Source organism: Cricetulus griseus, chromosome 3 (assembly GCF_003668045.3).
Source record: "Cricetulus griseus strain 17A/GY chromosome 3, alternate assembly CriGri-PICRH-1.0, whole genome shotgun sequence".
Lineage (NCBI taxonomy): Eukaryota > Metazoa > Chordata > Mammalia > Rodentia > Cricetidae > Cricetulus > Cricetulus griseus.
The window spans coordinates 28,756,104-28,783,797 of NC_048596.1; the positions used below are offsets into that span (position 1 = coordinate 28,756,104).

At 38.9% G+C, this 27,694-nt stretch overlaps 1 protein-coding gene across 2 annotated transcripts in view; it reads right to left on the reverse strand.

Moving 5' to 3' along the window:
- Pten (phosphatase and tensin homolog) overlaps positions 1-27,694 on the reverse strand; it is a 73,045-nt gene that overhangs the window by 18,954 nt on the left and 26,397 nt on the right. For both annotated transcript variants that reach the window (XM_027406392.2, XM_027406391.2), the window contains 3 exons: positions 16,443-16,487; positions 10,807-10,850; positions 8,434-8,672 (listed from right to left, as the gene is read on the reverse strand). In XM_027406392.2, coding sequence (XP_027262193.1) covers positions 8,434-8,672; positions 10,807-10,850; positions 16,443-16,487 — 328 coding nt within the window. The remainder of the gene's footprint in view (positions 1-8,433; positions 8,673-10,806; positions 10,851-16,442; positions 16,488-27,694) is intronic.

Here is a 27,694-nt window from a genome sequence, read left to right on the forward strand (position 1 = left end):
CTAGCTATTGTGAAGTGGAGGCATTCTGGGTCAAAGTTAATCCCCAGGCCACATAATGAGACCCCCATCACAAAAACTCTAAAATAAAATTAATTAAAAGAGACTAAACGAAAGTCACTAAGACTGGGTTGTCAAGTTAGTAGCTGATGAGGTTCAGATATTTTTCTCTTGGCCTCTATTTTTGGTACACATTTGTGCACAGTAATAAATGGTTCTCAACATTTTAGGTTTCCCCAGGTGATGGGTAGAATGTGATTAACACAGCATTTATATGCTTAGTCCTTTTGAAAAGAGCTGTGGACAAGTAAATAATACATAGATCAAGTGCAGTGTGTGGCCAGAGCTGGCCCACTGCTGAGAGGCAGTGAGGATGCACAGAGTGAAGCCCTGCACCATGCAAAGGCCTTTAGGCAGCAAGGAGAGGCTGAAGCTCCATGTACCAGCTTGGGTTTTAATTACCTGGCTAAACACAAGCACACATAGGAAGACAACATTAAATCCATTTTACAGTATTCATCTTTGAATCTCACATCTATTCAGCTACCAAAACCCAGATTTGACCCTAAAGACCACTCAAAACACTAGCTCTGATTTTCTACAGTGTTTTGATGAGTAATCCAAATAGTTTGCCGTGTCCCCGTTTCATTCATTTATACTTTCATCTTCTTTTTCTACTGCTTAATAATCTTAATGTGACTATCTTTCTTCAATGGCTAAAAAATTAAGATGGTTTCACATTTCCATAAGGACTTGAATTAAACTTTAAACTGCAGTTCTATTTAGGTGTCATCAAGAATGAGGTAATCTGTTCTGAGGAGGACTTGAAATTAGTCTAATGAGTTATTAATCTAAGTGAGTGGACACTAGGAAGTGTTTATGTGCTAATTTTATTACTTTCTTCACTATATGCATATCTTGCTTTGTACTTCCCTCAGAGAATATTTAAGATTTCTAACATTATTCCATTTTCTTATTTTAAGGTGCGACATGATCTACAGAATCTTTGAGACAAGGGTGAAGCAGATCATTCCAAGCCACCGTTCTTTCCTTACGTGGAGTTTTCTTTCAGAAGCTATCATTCTCTCTCTGGTTTCAAAGTGCCGGGCCCTGTTCTTTGATTCAGATATACGGGCCAATAAGAGGGTTCCAACCCCTGGCAAGAACATTTGGTTCAAAGGGAGGTACATGCTGAAGTAGTTAGAATGCAAGCCAAAGGTACTGGGACCACAACTGACCACTACTTGAAAACTTCCTGAAATAAATATAGGCAAGAAAGAAAAAAAGGAGAGGAAAGAAGAGATCCCTAACATCTGCTGAGCATTTAGATCCAGACCTGAGCTTACAGGTTGTATTAGTCAATAAACGTCTCCTTCTGTATAGGCTTACTTTGCGCTGAGTTTCTCTGACCTGAAACTAGAAACTATTTTTTTAAGGCATTATTTTCTATTTCAGCAATCAAAAAGAAAAAGAAAAAAAAATAACTTAGTACAGCAGGGAGATTTTGAGTACGACAAAGAGAAACTGCGACTTAGGGCAGCTTGATCTTTTACTTTGAATTAAATAACGACTTAAATCTATCAAAGCATAAAATTGCACAACTTTATGAATGTATGGACCGGATAATAGGCTAAAATAGTAGGCATCGCAAGAGAACACTCTATCCCATGGACAGTTGATGCCACAGGAAATTCAATTACACTAAGAATTTTTTTTGTTTACTGTGGTTTAAAATAAAGAATAATCAAGAAAATTTCATGAGGTTATGACATGGGGGAATTTAATAAATGAAACAGAAAAAAACTGTTAATAGGTTATAGAACCATTCCTCAGAGAATAATGAAAACCCTTGATGATAAAGTTAGCATTATTATTTTATAAACTTGACAAGCTGAGGTACTGAGGTCATCACACACACATACACAACACACTTTCGCACACAAACACAAAACACACACTTTCGCACACACCTTTCCAACAACCAATTTGGAAGTAAAGAAAAAGAAGACTGAAATCTTTTCAGTTTTTTTCCTTAAAACTTTAATAAGAGAAAATAAAATTAATGCTTATTTTACTTATCATTATTCAAGGACAAGGGAGAGAGCAGTGACTCTAAATAAAGTTATTAACAGTGTCTTTAATGCAGAAGTTTGGGAAATCATTCCAAAATATGCACTCATCAGCATTCTTAAGAGTTCTCCCTCTTTCTTTGCCAGTTTACATAATGTAAACTATGTATTGCAGTACTGAACCCGAAGTGCATTGACCAACAGCAAAGAACAAACGGGAACCAATCTCAGGAGGTGACTTACAGCATGGAGGGAAGAGTACCCCAGAAGGTGACTTACAACACAGGGGGGGGGGACCCTCGTGACTTTGCATATGGACAATTTGTCACACTTTCATAAAGTATCAACTATACAAGTAAATAATTTCCAGGGAAATAGAATAACATGCTTGTTTTGCTTTACTGAATAGAAGACATGAGTCTTTGTTCTCTTCGGTAGTTATCTCACTCTTGGAACATTTTTCTTCATAGGAAGTCCAACTATTGGACTTCTCTGCAGGATTGAAAACATAAAGCACTGTTTGGACATTAAGAACACAATGCTACATTTTATGATTAGCTTGTATATCCAATCTGCATCATGTTGATATGTCAAGGCCTGGTCATAGTATTTTGAGAAGCTATGCAAAGTCCACAAATTTTTCACAACATGCCAAATGCCCCCTCCTTTAAAATAAGAAGAAATAGAAGATTCTGCACCAGAACTTAATTTGCTTCAGCTTCTTATGGTCCGTAGTTAAGAATATAAGCAAAATAATAAAGACAATTCTAGTAAAATTCATTACATAAAACTACAAAACAGATGTTAAAACTATTCACTTCCAGTTGTTTACAATTACCCAAGTGCAAATCCACAGACCCAACCTGAATGACAAGAAGGGGGAAACATATGACTTAGCTAGTGTACAAAATGTTAGCTATTATCATGGCATTCGCAAGCAAAATTCCATTAGGTAGTGCCACATGTTTTAAGAAAGAAATCACTCTGAGTAATCAATTATATTTATTAGAAGGTAGTACTCACTTCTCAGGAAGAATTTCTCAGTTGTATTAAAACAGCTATACCATACTCAGCTAAGTTTTCTTGTAATGAAAACAAGTTAAAACGTATCCATCATTTCACTACCGCGCTGACCCTTAGATAAATGAGTGATACCTTTTAAGGTTTACTTTACTATTTATTTTTTGTTAATAATGTATCCCATTATGGCATTTCCACACATAGGAATCACTGCACTTCCTATTGATTCATCTCCCTCCCCCAAATAGCTCCTTCTGCATTTATGTCCTATAGCTGCCTTTCCCCTGTCCATCTTCCCTTGAGATTGCTTTCTCCCACAAAGGTCTCCTTTCTAGCTTGATGACGCACACACACACACACACAGACACACACAGACACACCCCTCCAAGCTAGGTTCTTCACATTGAGAGGAAAACAAGTATTTCTGATGAGGTTTGTTTTGCTTAAAATAATAACTTCCAGTCCAGTCCACCCTTTTCCTATAAATGTCATGATTTCCTTTTTCTCTACATTTAAAAGCTTTACAAAAATTGTAAAAACTGTGAGGAAATATACAGCATTATATTTACAGTAAGCACAATCTCATCCTGTTCTCCTTATGATCATTTTTAAAGAAAGACAAGACTGAGGAACCTTTCAACAACCATCAGCATTACTGAACTTTTAGGAGTCTGGAAAGAAGTAACAGCCTCAAAGTTCCTTCTGCAGCTCAGAATTTGCAAACGATATTCTAAAAAGAAACTGAACAACATGGCAAGGGACTTGCTTATACTCTAAATGCTGTCATGAACTGTGTAATTCTGATCACAACAGTTCACTGTTCTGGGCCTTCACATCATCTATAAAGAAGCATTCCTGAGGTAGGGATAGCTTAAGGCTTTTTATCTGTATCTGGCTTTCTAAAGCAGGTGCAGCTTCAAATGCAAATAAACCATTTAGCAAAACAGACTGGTCAACAGCAGCTGTTCATAAATTCTTTTTCTCTAAATAAATGAAAGAATAAAGATAGGAAATGTGTAGAATTTTTAAAAATCCGTGTATAATTTATCCAAAACACTGTCTAGGTATATTAATTATACATCAGCTAAGTACAGTAAATCCTACTGATGTGACTGTAGGATGCTAAATTACTTAAGGAGTCTCCCTATAAAGCAATAGCTAAACATCAGATGTACCAACCACATCTCTAACAATGTGGGCTGCTCTATTTACATTAGACCATCATCTTCACTCAGGGGAAATGGTAAGAGAATGGAGAGTGCCTGCGGCCCAGAACAGTTATACTAAGGACACAAGTATCACATTTTGCTAAAAGACACTCAAGGCCTCACATTTCACTCTCACAAATACTTCCCTAGCTGTCTTTTCACTCTGGCCCACTCTGCAATATTCCCCAAGACTTCTTGTCACTTCCACAAACACCCTTTCCTCCCCTGTAGAGAGAAACAAACTATTGTTACCAGGTTGTAATAAATACAGTGTCTTTGCACTGGCAGATTAACATGGCCTCACTTTCTGACCTGGACTCCTGCACCTAACCATCCTGAACTCCTGGACCTGACCTGGACTCCTGCACCCAACCTGGATCCTGCACCTGACCTGGACTGAAAACAGAAAATTTACAGGAAAGTTCCAAGTACCCTTGAATTTTACTCTTATCCTTGAACATGAGACAGACTTTCCCAAGTGGTTTTCATATCGCAACATCTCACCATTCTCTCAGACAGATGACAATTCTGAAGAAGTGAAGGGAGGAAACACAGGATGGGTGACAGCAGAACTTAAAAAGCCTAGACAACTCCAAACCCGGTATTTGTCCCAAGTGAAAGTCTTTGTCTATACCGGCCAAAACAAATGAAAAGGTCATGTAATAAAACATGAAAGTACCAGGTATCTCAGATACAGTTTAACAAGGGCTGAGGATATAGCTTAGTGTGTGTCCATGTATAAGGTCCTAGGCTCAATCCTCACCATCACAAAAGGGGAGTGAGAGACAAAAGAAAAAAGTAAAATATATGAGGCTCCCTTTAAGAAAGAGAAGCCATGTCTGGTACTAGAAACGTAGTCAACTAATGGGCAGTGGTGGTGCACACATTTAATCCCAGAACTTGGGAGGCAGAGGCAGAGGCAGAGGCAGGTGGATCTCTGAATTCGTGGCCAGTGTGATCTACAGAGTGAGTTCCAGGATAGCCAGGCCTACAAAGAGGAAACCCTATCTGGAAAGGGGGGGGGGGGTAATGGGGGAAGAGAAAACCTAGCCAACTATCTGGGACACCAAGGAAGCCACGGATCTTGGAAAAGAACCTACAACCACTAATTTACTAAATCAGTACAATCCCTAACTATATTCTAAATATTTATCTTTATACCAATAGATAAGTGTAGTCTTCACCCCTCATCAAGGAAATTTCTCTTTCCAACAGGAGACCACTACAGAAAACCATAACCAATGAAAATGCAGAATTGTGGAGCCTAGTCCCAATTGAGACATCCATAACACAACTCCTGCACCTAAGGCTCGGGGAACATTGCTGAAGAGGGGCAGAAAGATTCTAAAAGCCAGAGGACCAGGGACTTTGCTGAGAGATTGTATCTTCTAGGAATGTCAGAAGCTACACCCATAAAGTCTCATCAAGGTAACTGCTCAGTCATGGGCTGAGCAAGGAGGACAGCAGACATATTAGCATGGAAGCGGGGCTCACCAGGCCTCAGCCCTAGATAAAGATCTACTGGCAACTAAGGAGTGCTGAGAGGGCGGAAACAGTCTTCCCCAGGGAAGAGCGCAATTGGTTATCCAATACCAAACGGTCAGCACTAATAACATATCCGACAGTTGTATTTACATACATACACCATCATCATATAATTTGATTATAATCTCAAAAACTTGTATTGAAAAAAATCTCAATGTACAAAAAAAGGTGAAATAAGAATGGCTAAGAAAAAACTGTTCTTGAAGAAACCTCCATACTCTTAGGCATGCTATACCTACAACACCTCTGGTTTTCCTGCACTAGTGAAGCAGATGATCTCTCTGCCATGGCCACGCACTGCTGCACTGGGCAACAAGATCGCGTGAATCCTAAAAGAGCCTTGTCTACTGGTAATGAAAAGTTCTCCGACTGATAAGCACGCTCTTTAAATCATGGCCTATGTAACATCTGTCATGAAAAATCTACTTCTGTGAAAGAATCAAATTCATGACAGCCAAGACTTTCAATCAACAGACTCTCAAGAGGCTTCGTCAAGAAACAAAGCTCCTCACTGCACATGGTCCACTGATACCAAAAAGCCAGACAACGCTGTCAGACAGTTCAACACTTCAACCTAACACTAAAATGGACCGCAATCTTTTCCTGCCACACAGCATCAATCATAATGACCTTGAAAGCAAAGAAACTAATACAACATGAACTTACCTAGTCTCAGAGATTTTATCTCAGCCTACTTTAATTGGTCAAAAAATGTGATGCTCCATATTTCTTTCATATGTGAGATAAGAGTTTTCAGCATACAAGATGGAGTCAAACAATGGCAATTCTTCAACTTGTGTTTAAAAACTGTGTAAAAGCAACCCTCTCATATATTCCACTACTGAGCCGAACCAAACCATTTACATACTTGCTGCCCTCAAGTAATGCTGACTCTTTAAATGGGGACAGTGAGACATGGGTTGTTAGAAGTTCTTTATATTGTTTTTAAGTCTGATTGCAAATAAAATTGATCACCAAAAATTTATGATTACGTGTATACCATGCACATGTTAAATGTGAGAACACTTGCAGATTTCATCAGAGTTTTGAAAGACGTATATCACAGAGTTGAGGAGTCTCTAGCTTGAATCTGGGATTCTGGCTCATGATTTTTTTGTTGTATCAAAGGTGTAATTTTGTGAACTCACACCAGTAAACATTCCTTTGATGTCCTTAAACAAACTGAAAGCAGTTACAAAGACAGGGTTTGAAAACAGGGTGAAAGAGAAGTAGAGGGCCCAGGACCACTGAAACCACAGAACTTAGCATAAGAGGTATGATCACCTCTATTTATGGTCTAAAGCTGAGCTAGATAAAATTAGGGCTTAAAAGAAAGAGTAGAAAGAGAGGAGGAAGGGAGGGTAGGGAGGGGAGAGGGAGAAAGGGGAGGAAGGGAAGTGGCAAAACGAATTTAATACTAGAATCAATTTTCAAAGTTGTCTTACTCCATGTACAACTTGACATTGCAAAATGATGTTGTCATTTACAAAGTCCACACTCCAGAACCAGGCAACTGGATTACAAAAAGATTGCAAAATAACTCAATGTTTAAATAAGTTTAAGTCTTATGTTAGGCCACATTCACTGCTATCCTGAGCTTTCCAATTTATCTGGAGTAGTTTAGGCATTGTCTTTGGAGAAGAAGAAATGCACAAAAATTCTTTGTATTAAACATTTTTCAACTTACTTTCCAAAGAAATGGGTCCTCTGAAAAACCATTACAAGATTTTGCTTTTGCTTTAAATTGTACTACTGACTAAAACATGTCACTCATTTCCAGCCTTTGTTTTCTGAATAACCAATGAGTCGAATCTTTGATTAGTTGACTACATTAATAAATATTCATATCAGAAAGTGTTTTTATTTACTATCAAATTGAATATCATGCTTTACTAGGTAATGGCATTCAGGCTATCAGCAAAATACAACTTGTTCCATGCATGCCTCTGAAATACCAGGATTTCAATTTATTAATATATGCTTTTATTAAATTAAACCTTGATTCCCAGTATAGTTAGTGGGTAATCTTGCTAGTATTATTAGAAAATATCAACATGAGAAAAACTAAATGAACTGATTACAAACTTTGAAGTGTTAGCATATTTTGGTAATTGTTAACACTTCAGAGGCCAGTCTCAACTATATGCAGAGATCCTATCTCAACAAAACAAAAGGATTAAAAATAGGTATTAGCTCATCTCTTAAGCGTAGAGATACACACACACACACACACAAAAAAAAAAAAAAAAATTCTATTGGACAAGAAAAATAAGAGCTGGATACCTAGACTGCACAGCATAGCAGCAAGAGTCAACAGCATATAACATTGTATGCTTAGCAACTGCCAAGTAGATCTCAAATGTTTTCAGGACAGTAAAGGAAGAGGACAGCCATGCCAGGGGTAAGGTATATACTAAGTGGATATGACTGTTGTATGACAACGTACATTTCTCAAAACATCACACACAAACTGTTAAGTAGATCAGACTTTTATTTTTTAGTTACACCTCAATAAAGCAAGAGGGGGGAAAACCCGTTTCCTAATAAATTCTTGGGTCCACGAAGAGGAAAATAAAATAAGTGAGACAGCTTACCTTTTTGTCTCTGGTCCTTACTTCCCCATAGAAATCTAGGGCCTCTTGTGCCTTTAAAAATTTGCCCCGATGCAATAAATATGCACAAATCATTACACCAGTCCGTCCCTTTCCAGCTTTACAGTGGATTGCTGCAACATGATTGTCATCTTCACTTAGCCATTGGTCAAGATCTTCACAAAAGGGCTTGATAAGTTCTAGCTGTGGTGGATTATGGTCTTCAAAAGGATACTGTGCAACTGTCACAAAAATATAACCTCAGTGTAAGAAAAGATAGCTCCTAAATTTTGAATGAAAAGTAGGTTAACTCTAAAACTGTTATATATAAAGTTGATGATGCTTAAAAGAAGACTAACTTTCGGGGAAATTTCAAATATTGCTTATTAACCTAGTTTTTTTTAAATCTTTATTAATTCTTAAATATATTGATCAGACAAGGCCATAAGTATTGTGTTCCTTACTCCACGAAGGAGGAATCTGCTACATGAAGGGAACACATCACAGTATATCAGTACAGCTGAATCCAAATGGATGTCACACAGGCCTCTTGTCAAGAAGTAGCTTCTAACAGAAGGAGCAATAACAGATATTACTGCATCATCACAAAACATGATCTGAAGAAAGAATAGATTATTAATAGAGTCAACTATGGAAAAGACTGGTTTTATATCTCGTAATAATACCAGACATCATCATCATCATCATGGTTTTTCAAGAAAGGTTACACTGTGTAGCCCTAGCTGCCCTGGAACTCACTCTGTAGACCAGGCTGCCCTGGAACTCAGGGAGATCCTCCTGCCTCTTGTCTCCCAAGTTTTGGGATTAAAGGCGTGAGTTACCACAGCCTGGCTAAGAGTCTTATTTTTAAAATAGTCTCACAAATATTATCATTGTTTATCCATGGCTTGAAAGGCATGTATGTGTATACATGTGTATATGTGTGTGTGTGTGTGTGTGTGTATATATGTGAGTATATATATGTGAGTGTATATATGTATATGTATATGTATATGTATATGTATATGTATATGTGTGTATATACACACACACACAAAGATAGATATATAGGTATATCCCCACTAATTTAAATTACTCACAAAAAGCATACAACTATAGTAAAGTTTACCAAATTAAGTTTTAGACTGTTTTCACATGAATTACGGATGTCTTTGTTCCCTATAGTCAAGAGTTGAGCTTCAGGAAGGTGGTTGTTATTTGCCTAGAAGCAAGACTTCTGGCTTTTATCTTACTAGTATCTGTCTTGATGCTACTCTATTGAGATCCTTAGATCCTAAAGAACTCAAGGGATGTGACTCAGTTTGCAAGGTGCTTGCTCAACAAACTAAGCCCTGGGTTCATCCCTGCTCGGCATAAACATACAGCTGAGGATGAGGTGAACATCTGTATTCCCAACAGTTTGGAGGCAAAAACTTCAGGGCATCAGAAGTTTGAAGTCACCCTCAGCTACACAATGAGTTCAAGGCCACTCTGGGACACTGAAACACTGCCTTAAAATTTAATAATCCTGATGGATACTGTTGTTTTAGTTATCTGCTATATTATCTAATATGCAAAAGTTGTGATATATCCCAACCAAGCCATCCTAAAATGGGATAGGACAGTCTATTTGATCCTCCTTGTGAAAGGGGAGCTCTCTGGTTAACAATGGCATGCAGTTACATAGGCGGCAGGCTAGCTTTCACTTAATCATCTGCCTAACTGTGATCCCAATCTCATTTCCCCAGTGGCACACAAGGGAGTCTGTTAAAATGTACATTTAAAACTAAGTAACTTCAACTGTGGCATGCTTCCTAATAAGCAGTAGCCTACTTCTATCCCACAAAAGAAACATTCCTAGTAAATTGTTCTCATTTAGTTCTTCATGCTTCAGTTCTCAGATCATCATTAACACACATGCTGGATGATAAACATCAATCCATCGCTTACAGTACCCATTTCTGTTTGACTACCAAGGCAGTCTCTGCAGGCTCTGGGACAGAATGGACCCAGCTGCTCTATCCCTTCCTCTTTTATGTCATTCATTATTCTACATAGAACACTTAAAATGGTTCTTCTGTCATCTTATAATTGTTTACAATGGCACCGAAGAGTCTATAAGCCCCTCCTTATCCTAGTTTAGTCTAGTGATCTCCCCTGGTTCTCAATCTACTCTGTGATTTACCTTTCCTGACAAATTTGATAGGTCTATATGACCTAAAGAACAACTCTAAACTTAAATTCACTTTTTAAAATTGCCAAAGGCCGTTAGGATTTTTATCTCAATAATCTAGATAATTAACACTATATGGTAAAAAAACAGTCTACTGGTCTTAAGTTACATAATATACTATGTATGGTTATATTTATACATACCTCTGCAGTTAAATTTGGCGGTGTCATAATGTCTTTCAGCACATCTACAAGAAAGTTTAAATGTGGCATAAAGTTACCTTTCACACTTGGAAGGCAGAGTATTAATATTACCAACATTATTCACCCTTTATACGACACTATGTTAAGTGTTCTTGTATTCACTATTTCAGTTAATTTCAAGAATTCTGAAGTAAGTACTATTTATCATCATCATCATCATCATCATCATCATCATTATTTTATAATTAAGGACACCAAAGCTTAATAAAAAAGATTAAATGCATTCATGCAATTTATAGAGTAGATATGCTTGTCCATACAATTTGTGACATCAACATGCAACACTATGAATTCAACTGCACTGACCCTGTAAATTTCTTGGATGAAAACTGTACATGCTTTTAGAATGTGTTTTTTATTCCACAAACACCTGTGAATAGCTACTTTCAATATTATTTTTACCTGATAGATGATTTATACAATCTTAAACCATTATTTAATAAAACATACATGGTAAAACCAGTGAAAACATAAGAACAAAGAAAACGTAAAAGACAACTGAATGATACTAATTTACTTAACACAATTCTTACTAAAAATTGTAAACAAGACCTTTTATCCTTTTGCATACAAATGTCATTTTTGTCAATGATCTCTCAGTGTACAAATTTTAGTATCAGACAATAATTAAATAAATAAAGCCAATCAGAATAGTAAAATGCTTACACCATTATAAAACATACATATTATCTTTTCAGTAACACTAGTGGTTGCTATGCAATTGTCTCACTCAAAATTAACAGGCTATGAAATAAATATTAATAGGCTCAAGGGTCTCCTACAAATTAGTGGGGTTAGCAGCATCCTGGTGACTCCAACTAACAAAATGGGACATTTAAGAATTACTAAAATAGCTGGGCATTGGTGGCGCATGCCTTTAATCCCAGCACTACTAGGGAGGCAAAGGCAGGTGGATTTCTGTGAGTTCGAGACCAGCCTGGTCTACAAGAGGTAGTTCCAGGACAGCCTCCAAAGCCACAGAGAAACCCTGTCTCAAAAAAACCAAAAGAATTACTAAAATAAGCTGGGCATGTTGGTACAGGTTATAATCCCAGCACTTGGGAAACTCTGTATTGTTAAGAGTTTGGGAAAATTGTATTGTTAAGATTAGTCTTGAATCAGATGGTGGTGGCACATGCCTCTAGCCCAAGCACTTGGGAGGCAGAGGCAGAGGCAGGGGCAGGGGCAGGGGCAGGGGCAGAGGGGCAGGGGCAGGCAGGGCAGAGGGCAGGGGCAGAGGGACAGGGGCAGAGGGCAGGGGCAGGGGCAGAGGGGCAGAGGGCAGAGGGGCAGAGGGGCAGAGGGCAGAGAGAGGGGGCAGAGGGGCAGAGGGGCAGAGAGGCAGAGAGGCAGAGAGCAGAGAGGCAGAGAGGCAGAGAGGCAGAGAGGCAGAGGCAGAGGCAGCCAGATCTCTATTAGTTTGACGCCAGCCTGGTCTACAGAGCAAGTGCCAGGACAGGTTCCAAAGCTACACAGAGAAACCTTGTCTCAAAAAACCAAAGGAAAAAAAATTAGTCTTTGCTATACAGTGAGTCCTAGACCAGCCTGGGTACAGAACAAGAAGACCCTGTCTCAAAAAACCAAGACAAAGGAAATTACTAAAAACAAAAGTATGTTAAAACAGTTCCATTACTCCTTACCCCACAAACCCAAATCCCGAAGTTCTAAGTATGCAATCTCAGTTCTAATAGAACCCATTCTGAGGCTGCTCAAAAACACACCTGCAGTAAAGACTAGCCAATCCACCACATGGTTACTTGGTAACATAAAGGATATCATTTAATATCATATAAAAAACGCCTATCATTTTTAAAAAAAATACTGAAAATTTCTGCATATTGAAATGTAACTTATCCAAAACTTCCAAATAAGCAGCTGTGGACCTGCATTGTACATCTGCAATCTACACAGCTCCCCAACCTTAAAGTTTCAAAACCAAATTCACATGAAGATTGAGCAAATCATACATAAACTACAGTCAACTTGTGTATTATCCTACAAAACAAAACAAAAAATCTTTTAGTGTATTACTTAATATTAAGTGTATTACTTAATGTACTGTTTTGCTAAAGAAAGCATTTATTAGATAATGGCGTATGTAGCCTTGCTAACTAATTTTGTGTTTATTTCTATAAAAATGAGACAGGAAGAGAACTGACACGGACACAAAAGAGCACATTTGTCCTTTCTCCCTCCTTCTTTGGTTTTTCGGAGTCAAAATCTTATATACCCAAGGCTGGCTTTGAACTCCTCTTCCCTTCTCCCTCCACCTCCCAAGTGCTAGAATTCCATGCAGCACAGCCTGGTTCTACTCTTCTGAGAGAAGGAAGCAGTGGTGAAGATCCTACAGTGGAATATAGCCAGGAATCATGGAGACTCTCAGGAACTGAGGAGACAGGAAGCTAGCTAGGCACCTAACCTAAGAAATTGGTTGCATGACAGCCTACCAGAATGCAAATGTTAGTTTCCCGAATAGCTAGTTGTCTCAGGACCTGCAAAAGCCTGGTCTGAGGTCCAGGGTCTGGGAGAGTTCTTGCCTAGCAGAAGCAAAGCAGACTATACCCCATCAAAGAAAAGAAAGACAGAGCAAATACTCTCAAAATCCTGGTTTAATGAGCACTGCTGAAGATTACCATCACAGATGGTTCTCATGTATCAGTTAAGATGACAATATGGAAGAGGGAAAAGCACAACTAAATGTCTACAAAATATAATACACACCTTACACTAACATCCGTGTTTTCACCCTCACAATCATGTAACAGTTTATATCCCTATTATATAGATGAGAAAGCTAAGATTTAGAAAGGCCCTTAGAAGCTTACCTAACCACACCAGCAATCACACATGACACATGAGCTCAAGTTTAGTCTCCTCGGTCACCAAAACCCAACAACTTTTATTACTGTTTGATTCAACACAATAAAAACACTCAAGTTTTAAATAAATGTTAAAGCAGTGACAAATTTTACTCAAATTAAAGCCAGCCCTAACATGGACAGTATCTGTCACTGCAGACAGACCCAAGAATTAAAACTGTGGAAAGAAAAAGAATAAAAAGCATAAAGCTCTTGACAAACATTTAGCTGTGTTATTTTTATCTGTTAAGATTTTCTTCGTGTGTGTGTGGGGGGGGGGAGGTGTGTGCACATTTTCTATCCCAGCATTCAGTGGGGCAGAAGCAGGTGGATCTCTCTGAGTTTGAGACCAGCCTGGTCTGCAGTGTTAGCTGCAGGACAGCCAGAGCTGTTACACAGAGAAACCTTGTCTCAGAAAACTGAAAGAGAGAGGGAGGAGGGGAGGGGAGAGAAGGGAGGAGGGGAGAGAGGGAGGGAGGGAGGGAGGGATTAAAACATTCAATTTGTAGGTGTTCAAACTTTTGAAGTGAATAAAACATGGAGAAGTAAAATCAAAGACCTAACAAACAAAAGGGACTGCTGGCATAAACCGTGGGTAACCTATATGTACCTATGTATCCTTGGCTACCTCACTTAACTTCCCTAGTCCTGGAGAAGTTACTACTAAGTGATCTTTCAGGTCCTTTGCCATTTTGAAAACCTCTATCCAGGTGACATGTGAGTGAGTTAATAGGTACTAAAGGGTATTCTCAAATAATAAAGGGATAGTTCATTAAATTGGGAATCAAATGCTTAGAAACAGAGAGTCAAGTTCCTAAGCTACAACCCAAGGCCACTTTAACTATACTAAAATAGAACAAAGGAGATAGCATAAACCTAATCCCTAAATTCTAGAAGCAGGAAGCCACTATACACAGGAATGAAAAGAATTTCCTCCCTGTTCTTTGGATATGTTAAACAGGCATAAAATTTCAACACAGGCAAAATGTGTCTTCTAGTGTCTTTCTACTTCCCTACTGGGACTCTAAATCTCCAATCCTGATGGTGTGAGTCCAAAATGATTCATTTAATGAATTCCAGCTTTCAACAGTTCTTGTCCTTTTTTGAGTCAGCTTCCCAGTGCAGCTGTTCAAAACAGTTTTGTAGTTCTCCTATACACCTTTTATTATTATAACCCCACCTAAGACAGGCTACATTACCACTTGGCAAAAAAGACTTACCTTCATAACTCAAACACCACTGTGCTATCAATCCTAACTTGCCCTGCCCCAGCCTCCTCAGCCCAATAGCTAGTAACTCCTACTGAGTTTGATTAGCAGGAAAGCCTAATGGGGATATTTCAAGATCTTCAAATGTATTATGTTTTCAAAGAAAGATAGAACACATACAACTGCAATCTTAAAATTGAAAGAAAGAAAACAGAACCAGGTGTGTAACAGGGAAGGATAGAAGAAGGTATCAGAATTAAGTGCAGCTTAAACATTCTGCCCTTTACAAAACCTGTCTATGGGGCCCAATTACTGTCTACAATTCTTTGCTTAACATTCAAACTAACTATGTGCTTTGAGGTCTGGAATTATCCTTGTGATAGTTTACCATGACTAAAGAGATGCCCCTAACTATAAACAGCTGCACTTTTCTGAATCTGAAGTCAACAAGAACTACAAGACACAATATTGGTAACTACTGCACATGAATATTCCTAAACTCTTATCAAAACAGAATTACTACTAAAAGACTGAAAGAAAAAAAGCAGCATCTAAGCAATCTAACAAGGCACGGAAAATCCTCTAGATAAAAATTCAAATGCCCACCGGACAGTGGTGGCACACATCATTAATCGAAGCACTGGGGAAGCAGAGGCAGATGGATCTCTGTTGAGTTTGAAGCCTACCTGGTCTACAGAGTGAGTTCCAGGACAATCAAGGCAACATAGAGAGGCCCTGTCTCAACACCTGCCACCCAGCAGAAGAGAGAATATTTGTGCTATATTTGATAAAGTCTACAAAAAATGGTAATTGTTACTTGGTATTTAACATTACATAGAATTCTCCTGCTGTATAAATCACAGGTATAAGACAAAAAGGCATATAGAAAAATAATTATAATTTATGTACTTTTTAAAATTAAAAAATGCTCAGTATTAGGGGAAAATAAGAATGGTCTTCTTGAAAGACAAAACTGTTTAATGGTTTTTTTCCCCTTTCTCTTTTTCATATCTCTACTCCAAAAGTCAAAAGAAAACAAAGGTTTAAAGACAGGCCTACAAGTTCTAATAATCCCTAAAATCCTGCACCAGATAGTTAAACAATGCTGGGTAACTTATTTAGGTTATACATAGAGAGTATTCAAATAGCTGTCTCAGTCAATTGACCAATAAGCACAGAGAAACACAGGTCTGTCCACCCTGGAGTCTGTCTCCATAGACGCCATCATTAACACTAACCCCAGTGCTGCCATGGATTACATTTCAAATTATCACATGATTATAGGTTCAAGGATGGGCTAGGCGCCAAGTCTTTTAAAGCAGATCAAGTAACATGAATCTGCCAGCACTGTTGTACCTCATCACCACACTTTCTAGATCCAACAACCTTCTCTATCGGACTTCAAATATTTGCGGAATCCAGCTCTATTAAAATATAGTTTGAACTCCAACAGGGAAATAACTTTTACTTAGGTATTTAAACATATATACAAATAAGAAAACATACTTACAGATTGTATATCTTGTAATGGTTTTTATGCTTTGAATCCAAAAACCTTAAAACGAAACAAACAAACAAAAGGCCACCATTAACAAAAATGAGCTAACATTTCAAATTACAACAATATTGAGCAGGACTAAAACAGGTGTTATTTTCCCTAATCTCAAATACTATTAATAACCCAAATGTATATCCCCTCCAACTTCACACCATTCATTAATATTACATTACACAGATGCATACAATCTGAAGTAAAACCATCTTTTATCAAAAACTATTTTCATATCTTCTGTCTTCAGCCTAATAAATCACAATAATGTCTTGAAAAGGCAATATTAGCAATTCCCAAGTGCACCTAGCTCATACTGATTTCCACAAAAAGCATAAGCAATAATGTACTCTTTAAAAAAGCTTAAAATTTAATCATGAGACAGGGTTTCTCTGTGTAACTTTGGAGTCTGCCTGGAACTGCCTCTGTAGACCAGGCTGGCCTCACACTCACAAAGATCTGATAGCCTCTGCCTCCTGCATACTGGGGTTAAAGGCATGCACCACCATGGCCTGACAAATTTAGTCTTCTTAATGGGAAAAAAAAGTACAAGTAGCAAGTAATCTTGTACAAAGTTTAGCAAGCATTTTTCACATGTGTATTCTCTCTTATCCCTCATAAACATGGCAGGGGTGGAACTTACATTTTACAGAGAAGGGAAGTAGGTCTTAAAGAGATTAGGAGACTTGCCTAAAGTATGCAGGGAAAGATTCAAACCCAAGGACCACTCCCTCAAGTCAGCGGTGAAACTAAACAATAATTACAGGTACCAAAGCACTTATTACATGCCAGGTATTATTCTAAGCACTTTATAGGTATAAATTTGTTTAATCTTCAAGACTGTAACAGAAGGCTCAGCAAAGTAGAACACTGAAGAATTATGAGACAAAAGGAAGACAGTTTCATATAGCCTAAGCTAGTCCTGAATTTGCTACATGGTGGTAGATAAACCTGAACTTCTGACCCTCCTCCCTCCATCACTGGGATTACAGGTGTGTGTCACCAAGCACGGTTTATGCAGTGTTGGGGATTAAACCTAGAGCCTCATCCATGTTAGAAAAGCATTCTACCAGTTAACTACATCTCCAGGCCCAACTGGAGTTTTTCAAGATGAAGGGATAAATAGCCAATAAAACTGACTTTAGAAAAAAAGGCTCCACCATCCCACGTGAAGGGATACACTCTGGCCCTGGACACATGGGGAAGGGCCCAGGACCAGCATAGGAAGACTTGGTGGACTTTGCAGAGCCCCCGTTGAGGGCCCTACCCTGCCTGGGGAGTGGTGGGTGGATGGGGTGGGGGGGGGGCTGGGGGTGGGGAGGAGGTTGGGGGTGAGGGGAGGGAGAAGGAGAAGGGACTTGAAATAAGCTTGTTCCCTAACTAGAACTAATAAAATAAAAAGAAAAAGAAAAAAGAAAAAAAGGCTCCAATAGAAACACACATATCTTATTTCTAAATGGCAAACATATCACAAGACCCTAAAGTCTACTAGAAAAGATATAGATGGCATAAAAACAAAAAGATATCAAAGACACTGCCATTAACAACACTAGCTTCTAAAACTAACTATACAAAGTCTGATCTTCAGGAAAAATTACTTGCAGCCTAGAATGCTATACCAAGACAGACTATAAATCACAGGGAGCAGATAATACAAGCATTGGTTAAGCAACAAGTTATTTTGTTTTCCATACACTATTCTCAGGAAGTTGTAAAAGATCCTGAGAGTAGAAAATCATGAGAGGAGATAATAGGTTCCAGGAACTGGGCAACCCGACTTGAAAAAGAAATGAGAATCCCAAGGATGGGTAAAAGGGCATTTCAGGCAGGCTACACACACAGGACGGCAATTAGTTCCAAGTCAGGCAGATCAGGTGACTCCAGGAAAGGGAGAGACTGATGAGCACCAAACGAGCTCAACCACAGTAGTGGGCGGTGGTGGCACACGCCTTTAATCCGAGAACTCTGAAGGCAGACCAGAGTTCCATGACAGCCAGGGTCACAAAAAGAAACCCTGTCTCAGGGAAGAAAAGAAAAGAAAACAAAACAAAACAAAACAAAAAGTGCTCAACCACCAACCACAGTGAGATTTATAGAACTGAGGGACAGGTTTGTAATAAATTAAAATCAAGAACATAGATCTGTTGCAGTTATATTAGTTTCCAGTTTTGTGTTTTTATGGGATTTCTGTGTGTGCAAATGTGTGTGCCTGTGTCTGTGTTTCCTTTGCTTTTTCTTTGGCTCTTTTTCATTTTTGTTTTGTCCTATTCCCTTTTTTTTTTTTTTTTTTTGGTCCTATTCTGGTTTGCTTGCTTTTGTCTTATATTTACTCTTTTTTTAAATGTCTCTGTTTTCTAAAGAGAGAGAGAAGGGTGTGAATTTGGAAGAGAGGAGGTGGGAGAGGGAAACTAGAAGTTGGGGAAGGGGAACCAAAATCAGAATATATTGTATGAAAAAAACTTTTCCAATTTAGAAAGAGGAAAATTAAACAGTATGACACAACATACTTGCATCCTAATCAGGTAACAGAAGTGGAATACAATATATCTTTGGAATGCAATATAAAACTAGAAGAAAATTACAGCAAAATATTAGGAACTTTATACCTTTTAACTACAGCATTTTCTCTTTTAAAAAAAATATTGGAATGCTTGGTCAGTTCTCTTTTACAAATAATTTTTTAAAGGAAACTACAACTCTGGAAATATCAGGAAATGGAGAAAGTGTTCGTGTAATTTTAGAGTTCATGTCAGACTAGGAAGGAAATACTGGCATAGTAAGATACGATACCGATCTGTAAAACATTTCAAATGCTTCATTTCATCAACAGCCTGTGAATCTACAAATCTAAAAGACTATAGGCAGAATTTAACTATAAGTCAATACACTATTCTAATTTAAAAAGAAAAAAGAAAAATGCCATTAAAAAAACACAAAAACATGAAGACATACTTTGATGGCTGAAAAACAAAACCCACTGAGTGACACAGTTGTAAACCCAACACAGAGAAGGCAGCCAAGTCTTATAATGGGTGTAAAGTCAGGCAGGATTACAGTGAGACACTGTCTCAAAAAAAGCAACGGCAATCGTAACAACAATGCTATGGATTTGGTAAGACTCTCTAGGATTTTCTTTTGCAATAAATTCTTCAAGAACAAAAACAACAACAAAAAATTTAACAGCCTGGGAGGCGGTGGTGCACGCCTTTGATCCCAGCACTCAGGAGGCAGAGAGAGGTCTAGGACAACCAGGGCTACACACAGAGACCCTGTAACATATACTTTAATAAAGCAGAATTAGCGATCGGTAATTCTGAACAAAAGATAGCCCATCAATTTCTGTAATCAATGTTTATCTGAATCTAGTAGCATAGAAGGGAAGGGAATTATAAAGCTGTCTACATAAGGAATCAAAGTAGTTTCCTTACTTTTTAGAGTTAATAAAAATCATTAAGGGGAAAAACAATATAAAGATAAATAAAAGTTGAAAAGAAAGTCAACACACATATAAACACCAGTGTGCACACCATGCCCAGCTAGATTTGGTAACTTATTAACAACAGAACTTAGCTGTCCACAGCTCTGAAGCTGGAAAGTTCAAGAGTGTACACACACACACACACACACACACACACACACACACACACACACACAAGAAAACTGAGAAAATAAATAATATTAACAAAAACAAAGCTTTTTATGTGTAAACACCGTTCCAAAGGTCTGAAGGGGGGGATAAAATATAAGAGCTCTGCAGGGAAGCTGTGCCATCTTTATGCTCACCAGTTAGCAAACACTAAAGGAGACCAGAAGCAGGTGCTTCGTTTCTATCTTTCCCTCTGTGTTAGACACTGAATCCTACAGAGCTAGAAGCAAGGCACAAGAAAACAGATTCTTCAAAGATCTCAATGGAAGAGCTGACAATTCCCTGGCAGTCACCAGGATGTTGGCATGGCAGCAGGAGCATGTATTTCAAGAGTCTAACAGCAATATCCTAAGAGACTGCAGCCCCTACAACCTCCTAGACATGCCTTGTTTCCTAAACTTCTGCTTTCCAAGACATAAAACTTCCTAAGCAGCATTATGCCTTTCTGATTAAATTAAAGACACTTTCTGTCCTTTGCAACCAAGAACTCATAATTATTTTTAAAGAATATTTTCTATGGTGTGTCCCCTTTAACAGTTGAACATTTAGGTTTCTTAGCTAGCACGTGAGCCACAGAAAACTAACAGAAGAAAGAAGCCTTTAAAGTATACAGTACAGCATTTGAAAGAGGTGTGTGTGTTGGGTTGTGGGGATTGGGGGGGGGGGCTCAAAGAACTTGATTACTTAGGGAAACATTCTCCACTTCCTTCACTGTCCTCTGAGGAGTTTCATGACCACATTTGGCTCAGCTTTTAAGTCTGACACAAGAGAAAGGAAAGGGGGGAAAAGGCAAGAAAACAGTACTTTCCAAAAAGAAGTGGGAAAACTTGCCTACAGTTATTTAGAAGGCAGAGGCTAAATTATTAGACAAAAGCAGAGAGGGAATACTCCTGAAAGCTGCACAATCTAAAATAGCTCTCTCCTAAGTCATAACTATACCTCACTTGAAGCAATTCTGACATGCATATCCCCTTCCACTACTCTCTCTTACCCCTGCTGAACCCCTTCTTCCCAACTTTGATGTCGGCTGTGCAGTTGTGGGCACAGGCCTTTAACCTCAGCACTCGGGAGGCAAAAGCAGGTAGATTTCTGTGAGTTTGAGGTCAGCCTGATTTACAAAGTGAGTTCCAGGACAGCCAAAGCTACAGAGAGAGAAACACTGTCTTGAAGAAAACAAAACAAAACAAAACAAAACAAAACAAAAAGAGCCAACTTTGATGACTGTGTATGTGTGTCACTGAGTTTAACTGAGGTTGCTTACCCAAGCATGAAAGATTTCTTATGAAATAAGTCTAGATAAGTCACAAGAGTGAATTTTTAAGTTACTTTTAACATAATACATATTTCAAATACTAGAAAAGTGTTGCCAAGAAAAAAAAAAAAAAAGACCAAACAAGAAACACAAAAACCTATTTTAAAAAAAAAAAAAGAGGTCAGAAAAGACAGCACCAGAAATCAATGTTCACCTACCAACTGCACTTGCAGAACCTTTTCCACTTTTCCACGAGCCCACTCAGTCTTTGGAGTGTCTAGGCTACGGCTGACAGTTTCCATGAGCTAACTTTGGGGGGGGGGGGGAGAGAGAGAGAGAGAGAGAGAGAGAGAGAGAGAGAGAGAGAGAGTGTGTGTGTGTGTGTGTGTGTGTGTGTGTGTGTGTGTGTTCACCTGTGTGTTGGATATACACGTGGCACAGGGAGGCCAGGAGCAGAAGACTGGTATTGCTCTATGATTCTGCAACTTGTTTTCTCTTTGAAACAGGGTCTCACTAAACATGGAGTTCATTATTTTGGTCAGCAAGCCCCCAGGATCCAGTCCTCTTCGTCTCCCTTCCCATGATTGGTGTTACAGAAACATAGCATGCCACCTGGTTCTAGAGCTCTGAACTCATCCTCATGCTTACATAGCAAGCACCTGACCAACTGAGCCATTTCCACAACCCTGATTTTAACTCTTATACAGAGGGGTCTACTCATCCAAGTCTATATATAATACACAGTCACTGACACCTTTACAGAGGCCTGCAACCAACTTACAGAAGCCACAGTTAGTGATTAAGGCCATGTGTTTCAATATTAGCAATCTGTGCTCTTGTCATTAATTTCTGCTTCTGAGAGAAGCAGAGAGGATGTGTAGACATGTGTAGACAGAGAGGAAGCTGATCTAACTAACCATGCTTGCAAGCCCCACCAACCTTAGACTTCAGGGATTTAAGCCTTCTTTTGCACCACCACCCTCCCTTTCCTACTTTAAAACACCAAGCATTTAAGAGTAGCAACAATTGAGAGTAATTACACAGACAAGAAAATTTAGGAAGTCATCCCCCATGCCCAGAAAAAAAAAAAAAAACCTTAAGTATATAGCATAAGCAGATACCCATCACAGAAATGTCCACCAGAAAGAAAAGCTGGGCAAACTCTAGAAGCTGGGAGTATTTCCAGAGCTTCTACTCCAGAAGAGCCGAATTCCCGTTTTAAGCCACCAGGCCCCTCACACACACACAATTTACAAGACTCAGACAAAAGCACATGAACACATATGCATACACACATCCCAAAATAGGAAGTGTGTATCACACAAAGGTAGAAAAAAAATAAGTCAAAAAATTGTCTTCCAGGTACAAACTCCCAGAGACAGCATGTACAAGACCTGCACACATTCAAACAACAAAATCTCAGGTGAAGAGGACACAAAGTCCTGCCCCTAACCAAGAAATTATTTGCAGTTGATACCGACTGGAAAACAGAATCGGTTTTCTCCAAAAGCGAGTCATTGGGCATATGAACCACATTCCAGGTCAGCCCCCATGCCCAAGAGCAGGTGGCCAGCACAAAACAGACTCCATGTATTTTGTGCTCTCCTTTGTCTTTTTGGTTTTTTGTTTCTCATTTTTGTTTTACAAAACAGGGTTGTTTGTATACCTCTCAGTCAAGGAACTCACAGAGATCCACCTGCCTCTGCCTCCTGAGTGCTGGGATTAAAAGTGTGAGCCACCACCACCTGGTGTTTGTTATGATTTTCATTTTTTTTTCTTTTTGAAAAGGACAGAGAAAAAGAATATGAAGTTGGGTGGATAGAGAGGTGGGAAAGATCTGGAAGTTGGAGAATATAACCAAAATATATGAAAAATGTTAACAAAAAATTTAAAAGAATATAATCCTAGCCATCGCTGAAAAATACAGTAAATAGAATAAAAATGTATTAGAAGGAATCAAAAGTAGATCTGAGCACAGATGTTATAAGAGTAACAACTTTTTGGTTAGATTTAAGATCTGTGCCATAAGATGGAATCCATATCTAACACTGTCAAAATGAGGCCAAGAGCCTGTGGCTAGATAGGTCATGGACCTTAGAGGAAAGCCTACTACTATTACTCTGCTAAGTGGACACAGCAATAGAATGATTCCTAATGACTTATTGCTATACCAATACATCAGTATACCAACTCAACCCTCATTAGAGATGTTATTTCCAGATGGCAATTAACACAAAGACCCACAACTGGTCCAACCCTAATAGTATTTTGTATCCCACCCTCCCCCTCAAGACTCAGGGATCTATGCAGAAGAGGAGCAGAAAGACTGTAAGAGCCAGAGGTGATGTGTGACTTCAAGGAAACAGTGTTTTCCAGGCACAATAGGGCAGATGCACACTACAGATGCTCACAGCAACTGTGACAGCATAACAGACCTGTGAAAGCACAAGCCAAAGTCCCACCCTTAGCTGAGGAGCAAAGGCATTTTCTTTAACCACACTCCAGGGCAGGCACCACATGAAGTAGTTGTCCAACACTAACTTGATCTGACTTGGGGAGAGTGGGGGAGAATGCAACACAAAGTTATAGAGGTAGCGATGTTGGAAAAGATCTGAGAGATCTGGGATAAAGATAATCAATACTGAAAGCAACTTCCTGAGGAAAAGTAGAGAGATTAACCAACCTGTGAGTGGGCTACCTTATTTACCTTGGGGATTCCAGGAAGAGAATTATTTGTAGAAGTAATAAGCAAAAGCTTCTCAAATCTGATGAAAGATATAAAGAACTGTGGCTCAATGAACCTCAAGTCACAAAGATGCAGACTTACTAGACAGATCACAATCAAACCATGGAAAGATAAAGACAAGCTGGGGATCTATTTCATTTGATAAGAGCTCTGAGATCATCCCCAGTTTTTCATAACCCTTGTAGGGTGATGCTCCCCTGCAATCCCAGCACTAGCCAGGGGGAAGCAGGAGGACCAGAAGTTCAAGTACATCCTTGCACATGTTAGAGAGCTACAAGCCAGCTTTGTGCTATGTGAGACACTGTCTTGGTCGATCTCTGTGAGTTCGAGCCAGTCCGGACTACTTAGCATGTTCGAGAACATCCTCCAAAGCTACAAAGAAACCCTGTCTTGAAAAACCGGAAGGAAGGAAGGAAGGAAGGAAGGAAGGAAGGAAGGAAGGAAGGAAGGAAGGAAGGAAGGAAGGAAGGAAAGAAACCTGCAGTTTCAATGCAGAATGAGAGAAGAAACTAGTCACAAGCAACAGTCTCGGTATCAGCAGATTTTTTTTCCCCTCAGAAATTTTGAGGAACTGGAAGCAAGGACACAACAATATTTAAAGTCCTAGAAGATAAAAATATCAACCAAAAATATCCAGCAAAACTGTCCTTCAAAAATGAGGAATATAAAAAAAATTACTGAGATATTCCCAGAGAAACCAAAGTTAAGAAAACTTATTACCACCAGACTAGCCCTTCAAAGAAATGGTGTCCTTCAAGTGGGAATGAGAGAACAGAGGACAACTGCACTACATCCTCCTCTCACAGTGGTTGCCTACAACTGTGGACATCGACAAACTACACACACACACACACACACACACACACACACACACACACACACACACACACACACACACACACTCTTCTTCCAATACATTTATCTATGACAGCTTAATAATCTAGGCACAGTAAAACATTAACAGGAATATTTTAACACAATTTTAATACTATTATAGTGAAAGTTATATAAATATGCTACTTCTCTCAAAAGAGGAAAGGCAAATAGTATTTTTGAACCACTATTGACCACACCTAAGCTGAAACCTCAGATAAAAGAAACTACAGCAACTTGAAGCTACAGGATGAAATAAAGAACTCAAGAAATGATAATTAACTATAACAACAAACATCAAATCTATCAATACTATAACTTCAGCTTGTAATTCCACTTTTTCTACATGATTTTAGATGGTATTTTTAAAAATCCAATTATTTTAAATTATGGATATGTGACATTAAAAAGATACAATTTTATATTTTTTTAAACGCTAACAGGAAGCAAGGATGGAACTGTACAGGAACCAAGGCCTAAATACTAATGAAGGTAAAATGGTATTGTAACTTTAGAATGTTAAATGTAATCCCTATGGCAACCACAAGGAAAATAGCTCCAGAATAAAAAACACCAAATACATTTCATTATAAAACAACTGAGCACAAAAGGCAGTCAGGCAAACCAGAAACAAACAAATTGTAGAACACTAACTCTCCCTGTATCAGTAAGTGTGAACAAGTTAAACCCTCCAATCAAAAGACCGAGACTGGCAGAAAGCATACAAAAAACATGGTCCAACAACACATTCACAGAACACATAGGCACAGATTTTTAAATTCACAGGCAGGAACACATTGGAAAAGGGCAAAAATAATTCTATGTAATGAAAGAGTGAGGTCAGTATTAGAAAATACACTAGATTTAAAGTGTGACATAAAAATAAACAAAGTATTAATACAGCAAGAAGATTCTAATAATTGTAAACATTTGGACACCCAAATACCTAAAGCAGCTGGGCACAGAAACATACCTCCATAATCCCAGCACTTGAGAGACAGAGGCAGGAGCATCTAATGTTCAAGGTAGGCCTAGACTACATAATACCCTGTCTTAACAAAAACAAACACAAATACATAAAGCAAAATTTAACAAAATGAAAATAAGAAATAGTTCTAAAATAGTAATTGCATTCTTTGATATACACAACACTTCAACACAATAGTAGACAAGCAAGGAAAAGTGACACTTGATGAGCACAGTAAAGCCTACCAGCATTTCACTGTACTCCCTCACACACCCTGCTCAGCAACAGAAGACACCATGTTCAGATACACTGTATGTTCAGACACAAATGAACTCCAGCAGTTTTTCTTAACTGGGCATCAAATCAAAGAATAAATATAAATGAACAAACATCAAATAAGGTATATTCTTCTACATAACAGGATATTAGAAACAAGTAGAGGGGGGAGGGAGCTAGGAGAATGAGATGGGGAGAAGAGGAGGGGTGAGGAGGACACAAGGGAGCAGAAAGGTTGAGGGGGGGGGAGAATAGAAGAAAACAAGAAAGGAGATACCATGATAGAGGAGACATTTTAGGTTTACAGAGAAACCAGGCACTAGGGAAAGGTCTGGAGATCTACACAGATGACACCAATTAACAATCTAAACAACAGAGGAGAGGCTACCTTAAATGCCCTCCCCTGATAATGAGATTGATGACTGTCTTATATGCCTTCCTATAACCAGCTGGTGAAAGTAGAAGCAGACACCCACAACTAATCACTGAACTGAACTGGAATCCAGTTGCAGAGAAGAACAAGTGATGGGCAAAGGGGTCCAGACCAGGCTGGTGAAACCCACAGAAACAGCTGACCTGAACAACGGGGAGCTCTTGGTCCTCAGACTGATAGCTGGGATACCAGCATGGGCCTGATCCACACCCCAGGAACGTGGGTTTCAGTGAAGAGGCCTCAGAAATCTACGGGACCTCCTGTAGAAGTTCAGTATTTATCCCTAACATATGTGTGGACTTTGGGAGCCCAATCCACATAGAGGGATACTCCCTGAGCCAAGACACAGTGGGTCTAGGCCCTATCCCAAAGGATGATAAACTCTGATGACCACCCCCCCCCATGGAAGGCCTCACCATCCCCGGGGAGCAGAACGGATATGTGACAGGTAGGGTATTAGTTGGAGGGGGGGGTGTAGGGGAGGAGAAGAGGGAGTGGAAACTGGGATTAACATGAAATAAAACAATCTTGTTTCTAATTCAAATAAAAAAAAACATTAAAAAAAAAAGAAACAAGTAGAAGCCAGGCAGTAGTGTTGCACATCTTTAATCCTAGCTCTCGGGAGGCAGAGGCAGGTGGATCTCTGTGAGTTTGAGGCCAGCCTGGTCTACAAGAGCTAGTTCCAGGACAGCCAGGGCTACACAGAGGAAACCCTGTCTTGAGAAAAAAAACAAAGAAACCAGTAGAAAAAGAGAAAGTAAAATTTCCAAACATTGGCTTGTTCTTTGTGGCTCCTGATAACTGGAGATCAGAACTTATGCTGATCCTCTGGTATGTTTTAGAAAAATGATAAGAGAACACAAGTTCTTTTTTTTTTTTTTAATTTTATGTACATGAGTGGTTTGACTGTTTGTACACATGTAGAGCACATGAGTGTCTGATGCCCTCTGGGCATCGGATCCCCTGGAGCTGGAATTACAAGCAGTTCTGGGCCACCATGTGGTGCAAGGAACCAAACCC